At 41.6% G+C, this 19,782-nt stretch overlaps 1 protein-coding gene across 3 annotated transcripts in view; it reads right to left on the bottom strand.

Annotated features, from left to right (window-relative positions):
- The window catches only part of Zfr (zinc finger RNA binding protein), a 66,559-nt gene extending 50,341 nt beyond the window's left edge, over nucleotides 1-16,218 (bottom strand). Inside the window, exons 1-2 of one of the 3 annotated variants that reach the window (XM_057789525.1) lie at nucleotides 16,043-16,218; nucleotides 15,654-15,753 (exon numbers count right to left, since the gene is read on the bottom strand). In XM_057789525.1, the coding sequence (XP_057645508.1) occupies nucleotides 15,654-15,753; nucleotides 16,043-16,079 (137 nt within the window). In that variant the 5' untranslated portion in view covers nucleotides 16,080-16,218. The remainder of the gene's footprint in view (nucleotides 1-15,653; nucleotides 15,754-16,042) is intronic. The other 2 variants (XM_057789526.1, XM_057789527.1) reach the window with 2 other exon arrangements.
- Nucleotides 16,219-19,782: the final 3,564 nt, after the last annotated feature.

The raw sequence follows: 19,782 nt of genomic DNA on the forward strand, positions 1-19,782 counted from the left end.
GAGATGTAGTCCCAAAAACTAAAATAAAAATACACTAGGCCTATGAAATTGTGTTAAACATTTAACTAGTTAAGATTTGATTTCACATATACAGACAACACTCTAAGGACTTTGGTTATGTTAAAATTCAGATATAGTCTTGGATTCTTATATAATTACTCTTTGACATCTGTAGGAGACTTATTTTTAAAATAAGATAAATAATAAGTAACAAAATCCAATGACGCTCAATTCCTTGCTTAAAGGGCACAGTAAGCTCAGTGGTAGAGCTTCTTGCTTGGCACACACAAAGTCCCACACCAAAGGAATCCTTACCCAAACAAAAATTTGTTATGTTTCTAAACTGGCACAGTATTTGCATATAATCTTAATATATCATACCCTAAACTGTAAATCTCATGTCCATATTATTTATACTAGTATAATTGAAATGTCATGTAAATAACCAGTTAGGAAATAATGGATGAGAAAAACCTATAATGCTCATTAATACAGGCACAATTATTCATTCTTTATCCATGATGCAGAGCCTGCACATACACAGTCAACTGTAATTGTTTCTATTAATCCCATCATTAATTCCTTTTCAGTAGAGGCTCACATTTCTTGGCCCCAAAAGATGTTCTACAGGACAAAAAAAAAATAGGTGGAGACATAGTGGAAACAATCAACCAGGTAGACAATTTGACTGAAACTGCCTGGTCCTAACCCTTCAAAATGCATAACTAAGGGAGGAAGACCATATGCTCTGGCTTATGCCCACTGTCTTAGTGGAATTATTCATATTATTTCTGTCACTCTTCCAAAGTGTCTTGGTCTGAACAACAAATTACAAAGTCATCATTCATAAGCACCTTATAAAAAAATGATGCCAGGGCAGGTATATTCAAATATATACACATTCATTTCCAGGGCTTCCTAATGCAGTTCTGTTTCATACAGCCAGGTCCCTATCATCACCTGAACTGGAACTTCTGTTGCTGTTTTGAAACAGGCCCTGTATCCCAGACTGACTTTACATTTACCATGCAGCTGAGAATGACCTTGACGTCCTCATTCTCCTGCTTCAGTCTTTGGAGTGAAGGATTAGAGGTTTTCATCATCACCCCTAGTCCATATGTGATGGGAAATCCAACTGAAGTACTTCCCACAGGGCAAGCACTCTCATCAACTGAGCTATATTCACCAGGCCCGGGAAACATAACTTCTGCCAAAAACATTAGGTAGTCCCAATTCCTAGAGTAGCCAAACTGATTTTCATTCAAATTAAAGACTATTACTTAGAAGCCATCCAGATAATTCTTTCGATTTCAAACATGCCTTCCCCTGTAAGATGTTATGATACAGTGACCAAACTAGCTTATACTAATCCAATCAAATACATAGGGGAGAATAAATTTACTTTCAAAATACAGGTTAAAGGCCACGGTGAAGCCTAGTATTGAGAGAGGCCCTGCATTTGACCTCTAGCACTGGAGATCTGATTGCAGGAAGGATGGTTTAAGTCAATACCAAGTGCAAAATATCAAGTTAAAAATCAAGGGGATTAGCCAGGCGGTGGTGGCGCACACCTTTAATCCCAGAATTCGGGAGGCAGAGGCAGGCGGATCTCTGTGAGTTCCAGGCCAGCCTGGTCTACAAAGAGCTAGTTCCAGGACAGGAACCAAAAGCTACGGAGAAACCCTGTCTCGGGGGGGGGGGGGGGGGGGAGGAAACACAGAACAACAAGGGGATTTGTCTATTTTATAATAGTAAAATAAAAGGTGTCACCTCCCTGCATACAATGTAAAATTTCACTGACTTCAATCTGTAAAGACAAGCGCTTTTGAGTAGTAATATTTGTGAATAATAAATAGAATCTAGTCAGCTTTAAATGGAGAGAAATTAAATAGAAAATCACAAAATGTAAGCTGTGTATAGTGTAGTGAATCATGCCTTTAACATCAGCCCATAGGAGGTAGTAGCAAGCAGATCTCTATGTTTCAGTCTAGCCTGGTCTACACACTATTTCCTTCAAGGTCAAACATGGAAAAGAAACCAGGCATGGTGGTGTAGACCTGTAAAGCTAGTACTTGGGAGGTAGACGCTTCTAAACTAGCCTCGGCAAGATCAGACTCTGCCTCAAAAGATTAAAAAAGCAAAATAAAGTATCTAGAGAATTATTAAGGTTACATTGTAAAATTACTCCACATTCTTAGGTTTACCCTCGAAGGTAAATCCTGCTATCAAAAACTTAGCTAGAAGCCTTGAAATAGTTCGTTGGGGTGGTCATGGTGGCACCTGAGTTAAATCCCAGTACTTGGGAGGCAGAGACAGGAGGACCTCTTTGCTCTGAGAATTTTAGGTGATTCTCATCTACAAAGTAACAGACAAGTCAGTGCTACATTGTAAGGCCCTGTCTCAAAGTAAGTAAGATTTTTTTCAGGCAGCCTTGCTGCTTTCTTCAAAAAACAAACTGAAGGGTGACAGGCAATTATCAGGTATTTAAAGAAAGCATATTCTCAACTGCAAAGCAAGTTAAGTCTGTCACTGCAGGAAATAAATACATCAAAGTCACACAATTTTCAAAACCCCTAATTTGTGTCATAAAACAAGAACTTTATACTACTAGTTAGGAGATGAGCCTAAAGAATATACATAAAAATAAAAATATGGAAGAAAAAGTTCAATATCTAACTAGAAAGAATTCTAGAAAAAATATTAAATGAAATTAAGAAAATTTCTACTATTAAAGGGAATCATATTTTCAAATTCAACCAGCAGACTATCCAAAGAACCAACTTGGAGACATTTTTCAATTTTTCAACACAAAAGAAGTTCTTCAATTTTCCAGAGAGGAAAAGAATGTTACAATAAAAAAAATTAGATATTAAAAAAAAGAAAATCAGATACTAGTGGGACATAGACAGGAGAGTGATGTCTTCAAAATTCAAGAGAAAATAGTTATTCTGTAGAAGTCTGTGCCCAGCTTAACTATGGAGAATAAGTACTTTTTAAGACATCTGAGGTCAAGTTTTACTATTATATATGTACCCAGACAAAACAACAAATAAACAAAGATAAGAAATTCTGCAAACCATGGAAAAAGCCCAGGTCTACAGCTATGCAGCAGGCCAGAAATCAGGGTAAGATCAAGCAAAGTACAAAACCTCTGACAGAAAGATGAAGACAAGAAACAGAAATACTAAGATATAATCACTAGGTCTGGTGACACATGCCTATAATCCCAGTTAAGAGGCAGAGGCAAGACTATTAGTAGTTCAAAGTCATCCTTGACTACATAGTAAGTTTGAGGCCAACCAACTCTGTCATAAAAAAACAAATGACAGGCATGGCAATTAACAACAAAGGTATGATCCCGAACCATAAGAAGATCTTATAGTTGGACAGAAAGTACAATCGAAAAAAAAATTCACCGTAACTTTAGAGTAGGTAGATTTTTCATTGAGTGTACAGGACTAAGTGTACAAGAGATGAGCCTAAGAAATATACATAAAAATAAAAATATGGAAGAAAAAGAAGTCCAATATCTAACTAGAGAGTTCTAGAAAAAAATAGTAAATGCAAATAGCTCCTAGTAGGATTTAGAATCATAGCCTGGTATCTGGTTCCATAGTAACTTCTTACAGTTAGAATAAGGCAAGTTTTTGTTGTTTTAAAAGTTCTAGAATCGACCTAACTTACAGAAGACAAACCAGAGAACACAACACCAGTAAAAACCGTAGTACAAGAGGGTTGAGAATATATGGAAAGAGGAAAAGCACAATGCTTCAAGATCATTCATTCATTCATTCATTCATTCATTCATTCATAGACAGAGCTTCTCTGTGTGCAGTCCTGGCTGTCCTGGAACTTGCTCTGTAGACCAGACCAGGCTGGCCTCAAATTCACAGGGATCCGCCTGTCTCTGTTTCCCGAGTGCTGGGATTAAAGGCGTGCACCACCACTGCCTGGTCACTCTGTAGACCAGGTAGGCCTTGAGCTCATAGAGAGTCACTCGGGATTAAAGGCATGTGCCATCACTGCCCGATTTGTTATTTTATTATTTGATTAAGAGAAGAGAGAAGTGGGGAGATGATGTCGGTGGGAGATCTGAGAGGAGTTGGGGAAGGTAAAAAATACTGCATGAAACAACTTAAATAACTCACATATTCAAGTTGGAACAAATTAAGGTCTAAGTACTACTCAAAGGGATTCATAGATTATTCAGTGTGATACTTATCAAAATTCCAAAGACTTTTTGTAGAAATTGAGAAATCCATTTTAAAAAAATTCACATGAATCTTAAGGGAACCCCCAAAGTCAAATAACCTTTAAAAGAGAAAAAACACAGGAACAAAACACTTTGTTACAATTTTCAAAGTAGCAAAAACAAATGAGGGTTTAGTAGTCAGCCATAAAAATATATGGAAAATAACTAGAAATTGTACCAACACATAAGATATCTAGGATGGGCAATGGTGGTGCACGCCTTTAATAGCAGCACTCAGGAGGCAGAGGCAGGAGGATCTCTATAGATTCCAGGACAGCCTGGTCTACAGAGCTCCTTCCACTACAGGCCCCAAAGCTACAGAGAAATCCTGTCTCAAAAAACCAAAAAAGGTATCTAAACATGGAGACAAAATACTTTACAAAGTGTTATTTTTGTCAAATAAGTAAACATGCTGTAGAGAAATGAAAGGAAATTTCAGTGCTACAAGCTGTAAGCATACTAGGCTATTCTGATTCTATCTGCTGTACTCCGGAGTCTGAAACCATACTACTCAAGGTAGCAGGCAGATCTTCAAACTATCATTCTTCAAGGAGGTAAAGACCTGCATACAAAATACAAATCAATGTACTGTTTCCTTCCAGAGAATTTTGAAACAAACAAAAAACAAAAAAAAAACAACCAAAACCAAACCCCAAACTAAACAGAAACATCTACCTATCAATGAGCAGCATTTAACACCCTCTGCCAGCTGCCTACAAGTGGTCACACAAGCCTACCACACTTTCTACCATGCTAGTTCTCAGAGAATGGAGTATGGCAGTTCACGAACAGTTAGAAACCAAAGACTGTTAACTTCTAGCCTCACCAGGGCTCCAAATCTCCAGGGTTATTGTTGTTCATGTCTATGTGTTTGTGGCAAATGCTGTACAAATAACACTTTCTGTACTGCAGAGACATGAACTAATTAGAAAGCTCTTTTTTTTTGGGGGGGGGGGGGGACAGGGTCTTATTACGGGTCTGGAACTGATCATTATGTAGACTGGGACAGCCTTGAACTCCCAGAGATCTGGTCTCTTCCTCAAAGCACTGGTGTGCCTCACCACTCTCTTTGAAAGGAGAACTGTAAAAAAAAAACTTTTCCTGTCTTAGTCCTAACTCTGGGTAAAGAAAACAAAAACCTTTATAAGACAACCCCTTGGAAATTATTTATGACCAAGATCTAAACAACCAGTAAGCTATCTTAACAGAATCTTGCATTGACTTTATTTTACGGGCTACAAACTATTTCCCTTTGCAGAGATGCTGCAAATGCAAACAGAAAACCTCAAAAACAAATTATAAAGATCAAAATTACCATAAAGAAATAAGATATGATGAACAGTTGGTTGAATAATAACTACATTTAAAGAAATAAAGGAATATCAAATCTAAGATCAAAGAATAAAAGAGATGGATCAAAAATAATTGAATAGGGTCAGGCAAGACAACACAGTGCATAGAGGTACCTCCACCAAGCCTGCAAGCCTGAGTTCTAACCCTGGTGGAAGAGAAGAATTGACTCCCATTAAGACTGTCGACATTCACACGTGCACAAACAATAATTATATGTAACTTTTTAAAAGACATTTTAAAAAAAATTAGACGGCTGGGCATGGTGACATACATTTTTAATCCCAGTACTAAGGGGCAGAAACAGAAAGATCCCCGTGAGAGGCCAGCAAGGTCTATGCATTGAGCTTCAGGATAGCCAGGACTACATAGAGACCTTGTCTCAAAAAGCCACAAGATTAAAATAAAAAATTAAAGAAAATCAGATGAAGATGGGTATGGCTATGCACTCTGCAATCCTCAGTACTCAAGTGGCTAAAGGAGGCTTTAGGACTAAGACAGGAAAAGCCACAAATTCAGGGCCAGCATTGGTCACTGAGTTCCAAGCTGGTTTGGGAAGTTACATTATCAAGATACTGTCTCAAAAAACAAAGCAAAACCATTCAGAGATGATAAAAAGCCTCTATCAGGCAGAGAGGTGGGTCAGTGGATGCAGGCCCTTGTTACTGGAGTCTGACCACCCAAGTTCAATTCCCAGGTCCTACAGGTGAAAGGAGAGTTCAGTCTATTTCTTCCTCTGGGTCTATCAAATGTTTCAAGTTTGTAACATCTTTTTTTGTTATTTATTCATTCAAGACATGTTTACATGCCAGGCACCACTTCTCCTCTGGTTTTATACATATTCTGCTTTAGCAGCGGATCACCAAACATGAGGATAATAACCAGATTTACACTGCTCCTGGAATACTAGTAGTATTCTGTTTAAGTGAGGGCTACACAAGTTTGCCTATTTTTACACGTTACCAAACTATCATATGTAAATTTTCTCTTTTACATATATCATGTTTCAATGGTTTTTAAAAGGTTTGTTTGTTTGAGACAAGGCTCTGTGTAGATTTGACTGCCCTAAAACTCGCTATGTAGATCAGACTCTGGGATATGCCTACCTCTGCCTCCTGAATGCTAGGATTAAAGACATGCACCATCACTGCTCAACCAAAAAGTATTTTAAAATATTTTTTAAGACTTAAATTTAAAGATTTTAAGAGAATGGGTATTTTTGTCTGCATCTATGTCTTTGCACCACATTCATGCCTGGTGCCTGAGAAGGTCAGAAAAGAATGTTGGATCCCTGAAACTGGAGTTTGGCATAGTTCTAAACCACTACTATGTGGTTGCTAGGAATTTATCTCAGGTCCTCTGTAAGTACATCTAACTGCTGAGTCATCTCTCCAGCCCTGTTTTATTTACTTACTTGTGTGTGTGTGTGCGCGTGCACACACACCAGTTATGTATGGATGGATACCTAGGAAGCCAGAATAGAGTGTTGGATTCCTTGGAGTTGGACTTACAGGTAGTTGTGAGCCAGCTAATATAGGTCCTGAGAGCTGAACTCTGGTGTCTGAACGTTTTTTAAAGTTAGGAATGTTGTCTTACACCAGTAAGCATTTTGAAGGTTGAGGCAGCAAGCTTATCTCAAGTTGGAAGGTAGCTGGACTACTTAATGAGTGCCAGGTCACCAGGACCACAGAATGTAACTGTTTCCAAATACAGTAATACTTTTAGTCAGATCCTCCAATTTCCTATTTTGCTATTTCATGAAAAGTCAAGTGGAGAGATTGCTCATCCATTAAGAGCACCTGATGCTCACTCTTCAAAAGAATCCAGATTTGGTGCTGCTATACACACACACACTCACTCCACTCACACGTTAATGACAGTACACATACACACACACTAAAAAAAGTCAATGACTGTTACCATAGTGAGCCCCACAAGTATAAATTCTTTGAGAGCACAAGCTCTAAAAATCAAGTACCAGTATCACATGAATTACAGCCCTGGTTGTCCTGGAACTAGCTCTTGTAGACCATGCTGGCCTTGAAGTCACAGAGATCTGCCTGCCTCTGCCTCCCGAGTACAGGGATTAAAGGAATGCACCACCAGAGTCTGGTGAATTATAGCCTTCAAATTTCTTTTAACACACAGATATTAAAACAAACAAACAAACAAGCACATGTTTATTTTATTACCTTGATTTTTATGTATTAAGATCTACACTTCACTGGGCTTTATCAAACATTAAATGATGCTACCTTTGAAAAATAACCTTAGTCCTGTGCCCTAACAGAGTGGTGCCACAATGGATAAGGACTGTGTTGACCCTTCAACTTTTACTAAGTAGATTATCTAGGTCATTCTAACACTACCAGTTTTTGCAATTCTAAGTAATAATGTAGCTGACTATGGAAAAAAATAAACCCATACCTTTAAGCATTCTATACTCTCTACATTCTAGCTCAACTATTGATAAGCACAGCACTATCTCTATAAAGTCTTTTTTTTTTTTTTTTTTAAATTTTCGAGACAGGGTTTTTCTCCGTAGCTTTTGGTTCCTGTCCTGGAACTAGCTCTTGTAGACCAGGCTGGCCTCGAACTCACAGAGATTCGCCTGCCTCTGCCTCCCAAGTGCTGGGATTAAAGGCGTGCGCCACCCCGCCCGGCTCTATAAAGTCTTAATCTAATAATCTATCCATCCTTTTATTTTTCTAAATACTAATTATTTCTTACAAGATGTTCTATCAAGCCGGGCGGTGGTGGCGCACGCCTTTAATCCCAGCACTCGGGAGGCAGAGGCAGGCGGATCTCTGTGAGTTCGAGACCAGCCTGGTCTACAAGAGCTAGTTCCAGGACAGGCTCCAAACCCACAGAGAAACCCTGTCTCGAAAAACCAAAAAAAAAAAAAGATGTTCTATCACTTTAAGGATAATCCTTGTTTCACTACAATCATTAAGATTCCTTTATCAATCGGGCGCATGGTAGCATACTCAGGAGGCAGAGACAGGTGAATCTCTGTTAAATTAGCCTGGTCTACAGAGCAAGCTCCAGGAAAGGCTCCAAAGCTACAAAACAAAACAAAACAAAAAAATCCTGTCTTGAAAAACAAAAGCAAAAACCAAACACACAAAAAGATTACCATAAAAAACTTGAGATTTCAAAAATTTCAAGTCTGGAATTATAATAAGTATATTAGAGTTAATTTAATGGCTTGGATATTTTAAAACTTCATTAATATAATCTCTTTTTAGGACTATACTTTTGCTCTTTTCCCTTAATATGTCTTGTAGATTTCATTGCTTTTACGTCTAGTCAGTTTTGGGCTCTATATAAACATGGGTAATGCAAGGGACTTAGTTGTGGAACATTGACTTAAGTAAACAAGAGTTATTTGAAATTTAGTAACTTAATTCAACATTGCTACATTAGGAATGCTAATTTGTTTTGATTATTGAGACAGGATCTCCCTTTGTAGAATAGGTTTGCTTTGAATTTACTCAGAATAGCTAAAATTCTGGGATCACAAGTATACACCACCACCATATCCAACTCATGAAACTCAATTTTTTTTTGAAAGTCAACTTTTGTATGATTTAGCTACAGAAAATTCAATGGACTCTTACTGGGTTTCATTTCTGTGTATGTTTTTCTTCCTTCCCTACTGAACTGAGATCTACCATTGATACCAACATCTATTTTATAGTTAGCATATGACAAACATAAATTGTGAGTTCTTTAAAAATGTATGCGCTCCTATAGCATTGGTAGGCAACTTTCTAAGAACCATGCTCTATGCTAGGAAATGTTGTATTTAATCTTCACCTTGAGAAAAGGTGGCTAAAAAATAAAATCTCAGAGAAGTTAGTGACTTGGCTAACAGACTAAAGAAATGGAGCTGAGGTTCAAATTTAAGGCTAACTAGTTTCCAATTCAAATCTTTCTGAGACCATGTACCACCATAAAGTCAAATCTACCTATCACTTCAACATTCTATACAGGGTTATTTTGCCTCATTCTACAATCTACCAACCCTCTTTATAGTAGTACTAGTGATTAAATTCTAGGCCTTGAACATGCCATGCAAAAACAAAAAACAAAAAACTTACCAAGTGCCAGGCAGTAGTGGCCAACGTTAATCCCAGCACTCAAGAGGCAGAGGTGGGCAGATCTCTGTGAGTTCAAGGACAGTCTAGTCTACAAGAGCTAGTTCCAGGAGAGGCATCAAAGCTATAGAGAAACCCTGTCTCGAAAAACCAACCAAGCAAACAAACAAACAAAACTTACCAAGCTATTCTTCAGTCCTTTCAACCTACTCCTCCGCTATTAGTAAAATATACAGGAAATACCAGAAGTCTAACAGCAACTATCTTTTTTTTTGGGGGGGGGGGATTCATTATTTCAGATTTTATACATTTAATATATGCACCCTAGAGTCTCTGATTTGGCAACGGGAGAATACATGGAAGCTGAAAAAAAATTAACAACCAGTAAATTTCCATCTTTATGAGTGGTTTCAAAACATTTTCACCTACTCAGTCTTCTCTCTCTCTCCCTTCTCACATTAGTAATTAGTCTGTATATCCTACCAGTATTACTTTTAAGACAGTACTATTAACTCTATACAAATACAAAGTATAAAAGAAATATAAAAAACCTAAACTGGCAAATCAACCCATTCAAGGTGATCGTTTTTGCCTGCCCAAATTATTGTAGTAATAAGAAGTTATCATTTAGAAACACATATGCAAAAGAAACCTCAAAACAGTTATATGAGATGCCTTCTTTTGACTAGCAGATTCTTAAAATGCTCACCAAGCAAGCATAGAATGTTAGCAGTTGGGAGACTGAAGCAGGAGGTCTGTAAGAGGCTAAGAAGGGGAATGATTACTTTGCAGTTACACAACCTTTACATTGCCTGGAGTCAATTATTACTGATAAAAATGGTAAAAATGTTGCCAAATGATTACTTTAAATAGTAAACTTTATTGAAGGTAGAGTTAACATTCAGATATCAATGATACCTAAAGCTACATCTTGAGAAATATAACTAATTTAAGTACCAGCTAAAGATTTAAGTTACCCAGAGAACAGACTAAATACGAAATAACAAGAAATGTTCAAGGTTTTTCTCAAGAATAAGTGACAATAGCCGGGCGGTGGTGGCGCACGCCTTTAATCCCAGCACTCGGGAGGCAGAGGCAGGCGGATCTCTGTGAGTTCGAGGCCAGCCTGGTCTACAAGAGCTAGTTCCAGGACAGAAACCAAAAGCTACGGAGAAACCCTGTCTCGAAAATCAAAAAAAAAAAAAAAAAAAAAAAAGAATAAGTGACAAGAAAATGGCTGCTTAAAATACTAAAAGAAAAGGTTATTTTTCTGTTCATTGGAGAACAGAAATTACTCTATAATAATTTAATTACACATTTGTATATGTTGTAACCCCTTTAAAAACTCAAGTACTGCTGGAGTGGTGGTGCATGCCTTTAATCAATCCCAGCACTCAGGAGGCAGAGGCAGGCAGATCACTGTGAATTTGAGGCCAACCTAGCCTACAAATTGAGTTCCAAGACAGCCAGGGCTACCCTGTCTCAAAAAGCAAAACGAACCAACAACAACAAGAACAAAAAAAAAAAGAAAGAAAAAAGGGTGAAAGAAAGATTTCTGTTATGAAAACATTAGGACCCTCCCCCCATTAAGAATTATCTGAGTTAGCAAGACAGCTCATCAGGTTAAAGCACTTGATCCACAAGTCTGATAACCCAAGTCTGGTGCCCAAAATACATGATGGAGGAAGAGAATTAACTACTAAAAGTTGAAATCTCCACAGGTGTGCTGGACACACACTTAACTGGGCATGCACATACACCCACACAGGCAATATTCAATAATAAATAAAAAGCAAATGAAAAAGAGGCTAGCGGGATAAGGTGGGTGAGACTAATAGAAGCATACTGCTGGTTAAGGCAGGAGGATCAAAAATTTAAGGTTATGTTTCTCTACACAGTTAAGCTCAAGATTAGTTTGAGATATGTGAGACCCTGCCTCAAAAAAATAAAAATAGGAGAATCATCTTGCATTAGCAGCAATGCCTATAATCCCAACACTTGGAAAATGGAAGCAAAACCTAGAGTTCCAGGTTGAACTTGAGGCCAACGTGGTCTACACGGTGTGTGTGTGTGTGTGTGTGTGTGTGTGTGCACGCACATATAGATTTATGCTATATATGTTTAAGAGTGTGGTGTTTGAGTGTTTCCTCAAACAGTAATCCTCCCTAAGGTTTTTCAAAAATTTTTAAGTTTTTGTTTGTTTGCTTGTTCATTTTTTAATTTTTTTTTTTGGTTTTTCGAGACAGGGTTTCTCTGTAGCTTTGGTGCCCATCCTGGAACTAGCTCTTGTAGTCCAGGCTGGCCTCGAACTCCCAGAGATCTGCCTGCCTCTGCCTCCTGAGTGCTGGGATTAAAGGCGTGCGCCACCACCGCCCGGCTTGCTTGTTCATTTTTCAAGACGGGTTTTTCTCTGTGTAGCCCTAGCTATTCTGGAACTCATTATATAGAACGGGCTGGTCTTGAACACAGAGATCTACTGCCTCTTCCCTCCAAGTACAGGGATTAACGGTATGTTCCACCACACCCCGGCTTTTTTTTTTTTTTAATTTATTTTATGTGCATTGATGTTTTGCCTGCATGTATGCTTGTGTGATGATGTCAGATCTCCCTGAACTGTAGTTAAGAGTTTTGAGCTGTCATGTGAGTACTAGGAATTGAACCTGGGTCCTCTGGAAGAACAGATGCTGCTCTTCTACCGAGCCTTCTCTCCAGCCCCCTTTTAAGTTTAGTGTGTCTAACAGTGTACCTTCTCAACACAAGAATTCTCCAACCAAGCTCACTTTCTGTCATGAAGCCATCTTAGTTATTTTCCACGGGAGAACTCGCCTTGTCTTGTGCCTCCGCCCATAAATTAAACATCTTATCAGAAATACATAAACACACACAAATTCAAAATTTTTTTTCTAACAGGAAGTAAATCTTCAAAAGACATGTCATTGTTAGGGTTACCTGTCCTTAAAAAATACACACAACAGGAAAAAAAAAAGAAACTGAGACTTTGTAGCACAAAGACTGAATAAATGCTCAACACAGAAATGTTTAACATGAGCCGGGCAGTGGTAGCACACGCCTTTAATCCCAGCACTCATGAGGCAGAGGCAGGCGGATCTCTGTGAGTTAGAGGCCAGCCTGGTCTACAAGAGCTAGTTCCAGGACAGGCTCCAAAGCTACAGAGAAACCCTGCCTTGGAAAAAAAGAAAAAGAAGTGTATAATATGAATTATCATAAATGAAAACAATCTAAAAGCTATTTGGAACTCACATAATCTCTTTATAACACACCAAACTAACTCTTTAGTATATCATTCACAAATATCAAAGCTAAGGCTGGGGATGTAGTTTCCTGGTAGAGCAAACTGCCAAGGAGCATGAAAGACACAGGTTTCATTTCCAGCATGAAGGATAAATCTAAGGTAAATTTAGTCAAATAGATTTATATATAGCCGTGACTAAGAAAGCTAAGACCAGAACTGCCATTTCAGACGTTCACTCTGAATTACCTATACTCAATGCAATCAAACAGTTCATTCACATGTAAAAGACTTTAAAGAGTCCCCAGAGTTTTGAGATCTTTCAAATTAAGAAACATATCATGCAAACTAAAACTAAACTCTTTCACTTCCTAAAGTTCCATTATAACTTTAGGAATTAACTAGCCAGAATTAACATTGCTGGTATTAATTGTATTTACCCATCTTCCTCAAAACATTAAGATTATTGAATATGAATTCTTGTATTTTAAAATACCAGTAACTTTCACATTTGCCTATGTAAAAGGACAATGAGTCTTAACAATTAGTTTGGTGATATATGTAGTTAACATCAAGAGAGTCTTTTCTCTTCAGACATACATTATCAAAACAATTGAACAAACTGGAATATCATTTTGTTCAAGCTGGGATTAAATATTCACACAATATTGATTGGATTCAAATCTTTTTTACATCTATAATCCTGCACTTAAAAAAAACCCTAAAAACTGCAACCAATTCATCAATTTTCAATGTCAACAATTAATAATGCAAATACGTCATTCAGTGGATACTAAGAGAAAAATACTGTACAAAATGCACAAAACATTTTAATGGTCAAACACAGCATCTTCTAGTATACACGGTACTTGCTCGCTAGTAGTAGGTTTACAGCCACAGATGCCATTAGCTTTCTCATTTCCCAAAAAAATAAATTTTCTTCACTATGTCCTCTTCCTTCAAAAAAGATTTTTTTTTTATTGGTTTTTCGAGACAGGGTTTCTCTCTAGTTTTGGAACCTGTCCTGGAATTAGCTCTTGTAGACCATGCTGGCCTTGAACTCACAATGATCCGCCTTTCCCTGCCTCCCAAGTGCTAGGATTAAAGGTGTGCGCCATCATCGCCTGGCCAAAAAAGATTTTTTTGAAACTTTGCTTGAACTTATAAAACAAATGACATGTTAATGTCTGAAATGTACCAAGATTTTGCTCTGACAATATAATTTCAGTCCTTTTTCTCAACACAGGCTTCAAGAAAAAGACTTGTAAAATGCCACAAAATATTAAGGCTTTCAACAATCAGAAAAATACCAATGTCAGCAATATAATACACTTACAAATTTTAACACCTCTTCAGATTAAAAAAAATTCAATGGGTGCATTATGTCTATGGATTGGCAGAGAGTCTTCTTTTTGGGAAATATACAAAATAGCACCTCTTGCAGTAAATTGTATCTTAAGATTCCATAAAATCAGGTAACTTTTTTCTCCTTTAGAACTTTCAGCCTCCAAATATTAACCAGTACCCTAATACAAGTCCCCCAAATCAAGAAGATATTGTTATTCAAATTTTGTTTTTCCAATGTGCCCCTTTTAAATACACAATTCGCCTAAGGCATATGAGATGAAGAACTACCTGAGTTTAACCAGGATGAATCTAATATCTAAGATACGCAATGTAATACATGCAAAAAGACAATACTCAAGAGCTGGGCGCTTATGGCTTGAACCAAGAGACTGTCTTACTTCGATCCATGCAAAGTACAATAAATGCATCGTTTTGTCTTTGTTTCTGCGATAAAGATGTACAAAAAATTGCAGCTACTTTAGCAGTGACAGCTATCTGAAGGCAGAGGCTTCATTCCGTGCATTACAATGACTCAGTACAAAGTCATCGCATTTTCTTTTCCCCCGACCGGGGGGAGCAAAAGACCCGAAAAGAGACTCGCTGCTCCACCTAGCACCGTACTCAATGGCGAAAAAAAGACTATGTGCTAGAAACTTCGCCCACCTTTCCCAGTCTCGCAGCTAAACAATTCACAGGTGGTTGGAATATTACCATCCTCTCCGAGCAAGAACACCACAGGGCATGGGGATGGATGCAGTGACGCTGGCAAACGGGCATGTCACTCTGAGGGACTGGTGGGGGAAGAGGGTCGGGGACTCGGGACCTAGTAAAGGTGCCCACAAAGACACGTTATCTGGGCTCCGGGGGCGTCGCGGCAGAGGCCGCTGCGCCCGAGACTCTGTGCGAGGCCCCTTCGCTCTCTCTCCGTTCCCCGAGCCAGAGGAGGATAAGGGGTGGGGGCTGGCAGGGCGGAGGCGGTGGAAGCCGAGGGGCCAGCGGCGGGCAGCTGGGCTCCGCTCCAAGGCCGCGGGAGGCCATTTTACCTCCGGGGCCGTCCGAGGCCCCAGCGGCTCTCCACGTCCCCAACCCTCGGTCGTCACTCCTCCCCCACCCTCGCCCCTCTGGGGGCCGCTCCCCGACGTCCGCCGGGTCCGGCGGGAGAGGGGGGGGAAAGGGACAGGGAGTGGGTGGGAGCGGGGAGGGTGCGGGGCCCGGCCGCGCCTGCCGCGGGCTGGGAGCTCGGGGCGGTGCGGCGGGGGCGGGGGCGGCTGCGGCCCGCGGGGCTCGAGTGCCGGCGGGGTAGGGACCGCGGGGCGCGGAGGGAGAGGCGAGGGAGAGGGCGGGGAGCCGTTACCTATACTGGGCCGCAGCCGCCGCCGCCGCCGCCCCGCTGTGGGTGAATCCAAAGTAGTTGCCGGTCGCCATTTTGGCATCTTCCCCCAGCCGGCTGGGCACTGCGGCGGGCACGGAGAGTCGGGTCCCATGGCGGGAGGGCAGCCGTGAAGGGGTCGGGATGACGAGGGAGGGCAGGGGAGAGAGAGAGGGCCGTGAGAAGCCGCCCTGGCCGGCCAGGCCGCGGCCGCACCGCCGTCCACCTCCCTCCCCGCACTCCCTCACTCACTCGCACGCCCGGGTGGCGGCCGCCGCCTCCTCCCCGGAGCTGGCCCCAACCCCCGCGCCTACCCGCCGCCCGGGGCCGGGGAAGGGCAGGGCAGAGGCCCCCACGGGCCACATTAGACTCACCATAGGTGAAAGAAACTACAGGGCATATGGGAATCATGGGCTCGGGCTGCTGCTGCTGAACTCTGAACTCTCACCCGCTGCCTCCCTCTGCCCCACTCCTCCTCAGCGGAGAACAGACCGCCGCCTCCGGCCGCACTGCGCAAGCGCGCTGGTGCGCTGCATCCTGGGAAATGTAGTCCTCATGGCCCGCGCCAACTCACCCCCATCCCTCTACCCCCCAACCCCAGCGAACTGGCGCAGGGCCCCGGAGGAGCGGGTTTCTGGGGTGTGGGTGTGGGGCTCCCTCGCGGGACCACGGACCCGATCTTCTCCCAAGTGGTGGTGACCCGCAGCCGCTGCGGGGCGGCTACAGGGCGGAGGAAGGGGAGCCTCGCCCCGCCGCGGGGGAGTCGAGGAGCGTGACCAGATAGAGTGACGTCTGTTGGCCTTTTCGCCGCCTTACTTTTCCACCCGTTTCCTTTAGTTTTGCGTCTGCGTTTGTTCCCTATGCCTCAACCCTTCTCTCGCGTTTGATTTCCATTAGATTTTTTAGCTGAGCTAATTCCTGTGGCTAGTCTACCTTTAGAAAGGGGAAGGGGCGGGGAAGAGGAGAGAAAAAAAAGCAGAGAAGTGCTGCTCGAAGCACCTGCCCAGAACCCTGCCTGCCACAGGAGTCACACATCTTGCCAAGCCCTCCGCCCCACCTCACATACTCCTTCAGTTTTTTCAGGGTCCTATCGGCATCCCCCACAAGATGTTGGGCGTTGCAGTGATGCTAGCGAGCAAAACAAAATCACCGTTCACGTGAAATTTTTATTCTGGGAAGGCTTATGAGAGACTAGATCCAAAGAATAGAAAATGTCGTGGGTGGTGATTGGAGCTTTAGGAAACCAAGGCAATGGAGATGAGGGGAGCCCTTGTTAGGACGACCACTGGGATGGAGACAACCCCCCCGGGTGGATATCTGGAGGAAGGACAGTGGAGGAAAATTCAAGAGCATCAAGGAGGTCATTCTGCCTAGAAGTGAGGGAGGGAAGGATCACTTCAAAGGTCTTGCGAGTGTGTCAGATCTGCTGGGTGTGTTGGCACATACCTGTAATCCCAGCATTCAGGAGGCTGAGACAGGAGGATCTCTGAGAATTCTATGCTGCTCTACACTACAGAGGGAGATAATTGTCTCCCAAAGAAAATATTCACCCATCCACCCACTCACTCCTACCCGTGGTGCCAAAAGAGTGCCTCTGGGTAGAGATCAATACTTTATAAGCAGTACTTTATTGCATGCACCCATGTTCTCCTTGCCTCTGCTTTACGGTTTTCTATTTTCACCGACCAGTTTCTATCATCGCCTCTCTCCCCTCTTTCCTCCTCTACTCTTGGAGACAGAGCTTAGGGCATCCTGCAAAGTACAGGCAGGCACTGTGACCTGAGCTACATCTGTCTCTCTTTTTCCTTCTTACAGTTCTATTTATTATTTATTCTTGAGGCAGGGTCTTGCTGGCTGGTCCAATGACCTGGTACTCATTGTACTGTATCTGCTGGCCTCCATTTTCCAGTAATTTTGCATCAGTCACTGGAGTGCTGGGATTAGGAGTAGGTGCCATCTTACGGTGCTCAGTCCTGAACTGTCTTCTGTGTCTTGCCTTTTCTTTGTCTCCACAAGGCAGAAGAAGAGCGCCCGCCACCTTACCTCCTCCTGGCCTTCTGGATGCCCATCCACCAGCCCCTGCTGTTATCCCTTCTCAGAGTGAATCAGAACTCACCCATGAACTGCAGGGCTTCAGTCTACCTTTCTTTCAAAGGCAGAAACAATGCCTCCATTCTTATTTGTGCCAACCCCCACATCTCCTACAAAAGTACAGCTTCTGAGAACCTGTCTGATTTGTCCTCTCACTCATTTCAAAAGAGAAAATGTAGCGCATTTGGGAAAAATCAGTGCCTTTGTTTTTGAGAACACTGATGTTTCCCAATTGTGTTGCTAGGGGAAAAAAATATCTCCTACTTGTAGGGGTATTAGAACTGCTTTTAAAAAGTGGCTTGCCTTGAACTTTCCAGAACAATTAAGCCTCCAGACAGACTGCAGCTGCTTTCATAAACCTCACTACTCTTAAGCTATTTGCATAAAACTGGAGGAGAAAAGTCAGGTGATAATTGGTGAGATTCTGTTGAGGCTGGTTTTCTGTTTTGCTGCTCGGCAGGTCTTGAGAGAGAGGATAGAGTGTGTTGACACTTTTTAGGGAGAGAGAGCTCTGAACTGGAAAGTAGGAGATGACTTTCTCTGGTGACTGTCTTTAGGGGTGTGGCAGTGGTGACTGGCACAACAGAGGCATAGCCCATAGGAAGTACGTTAGCTTCTCTCACCTTGAGCTTGTTTAGGAAATATATTTTGAAAGGACTGGTATAAAAAAAGACCTGGGTCTTATTTGGGGGGCAGCTAGCAGCGGAATGTCCTGATTAAATGTCATTTAACACTTTGGAACCTCTTAAGATAGGAATAATGATAGTATCCTCTTCCTATGGGTCAGTGATGTTGTTTGGCCGGTAAAGGTGCTTGCCTGATGACCTCAGATAGGCACAAATTGTCCTTTGACCTCCACACAATTGCCCACACATGTACACAGACATACACTAAATAAATAATTCAAAATATTCTTCATAGGGCTGTGGTGGGTCTTAAATGGGAGCATCTAACCTTTTTTTTAAAAAAGTACTGGGACCTCCTGAGAAATGGCTCAGCAGGGTTACGGTGCTTGCTATGCAAGCATGGAAGCTCATCTGACCTGCTGAACAGAAGGAGAAAACTGACTCCACAAGGTTGTTCTCTGACCTCTACATATGTCCATGACACATGCACCAACATACGCATTACACACACACACACACACACACACACACACACACACACCAAATAAGTCCAGATGTTCTTTCTAAAATCAACCTTCTAGTAAGTAAATACTCCATGACAAATATTCACCTACAACCAAAGGGCTTATGGCTCCAAGCTAGAGGAGTATGTCCCAGAATGCCCAGCCAGGCAGCATGGCAGCAAACAACCCACTGGGCCAATAACAGAAAACAAGACTTAACTGGAGGAAAAACAAATAAAATAATAAAAAAAGAAAGGTTAAAAAAAAAGACTTAACTGAAACTGGGATGTAACTGAATTGGTAGAGCACTTGCCTAAATTAGCGTGCATGAAACCCTTCACCACATAAACTGAGCACAATGGACTACCCCTGAAATCTCAGCCCTGGGAAGATAGAAGCAGGAGGATCAGAAGTTCATGGCCATCCTTGGCTACGTAGGAAGTCTGAGACTCACCTGAGTATGTGAGATCCTGCTTCCAAACAAAACATCAGCAGAAAACAAGCAAATAAGCACACGGGAGAGATGGCTCAGTCCATGACATGCCAGCATGAGGACAGAGTTTGGACCCTCAGCACCCATGTGCACTGGGAAAAGAGAGATGGGTGGAAGTGAGGACAAGGCAGGAAGATCTCAGTCTCTGCCAAGCTTGTCAAGCCAAAAAGAGGAAAGGTGAGCTTTAGTTTCTTCCGTAAAAGACCTTGTCTCCAAAACTGAGGGAGGAGAGCAACTGAGAAAGACATCCGATGTCCACCTCTTGCTTCTGCATGCCAGCACACACATGCACATATGTGCACAGGCACCCATAAGCACACACGTACATAAATACACAAAGAAATGCTTGACTTGGGGAAGCTAGCCATCGTATTGCTTAGCATTTTCATAGGGAATGTTTC

The sequence above is a fragment of the Chionomys nivalis genome, chromosome 15 (genome assembly GCF_950005125.1).
Source record: "Chionomys nivalis chromosome 15, mChiNiv1.1, whole genome shotgun sequence".
NCBI lineage: Eukaryota > Metazoa > Chordata > Mammalia > Rodentia > Cricetidae > Chionomys > Chionomys nivalis.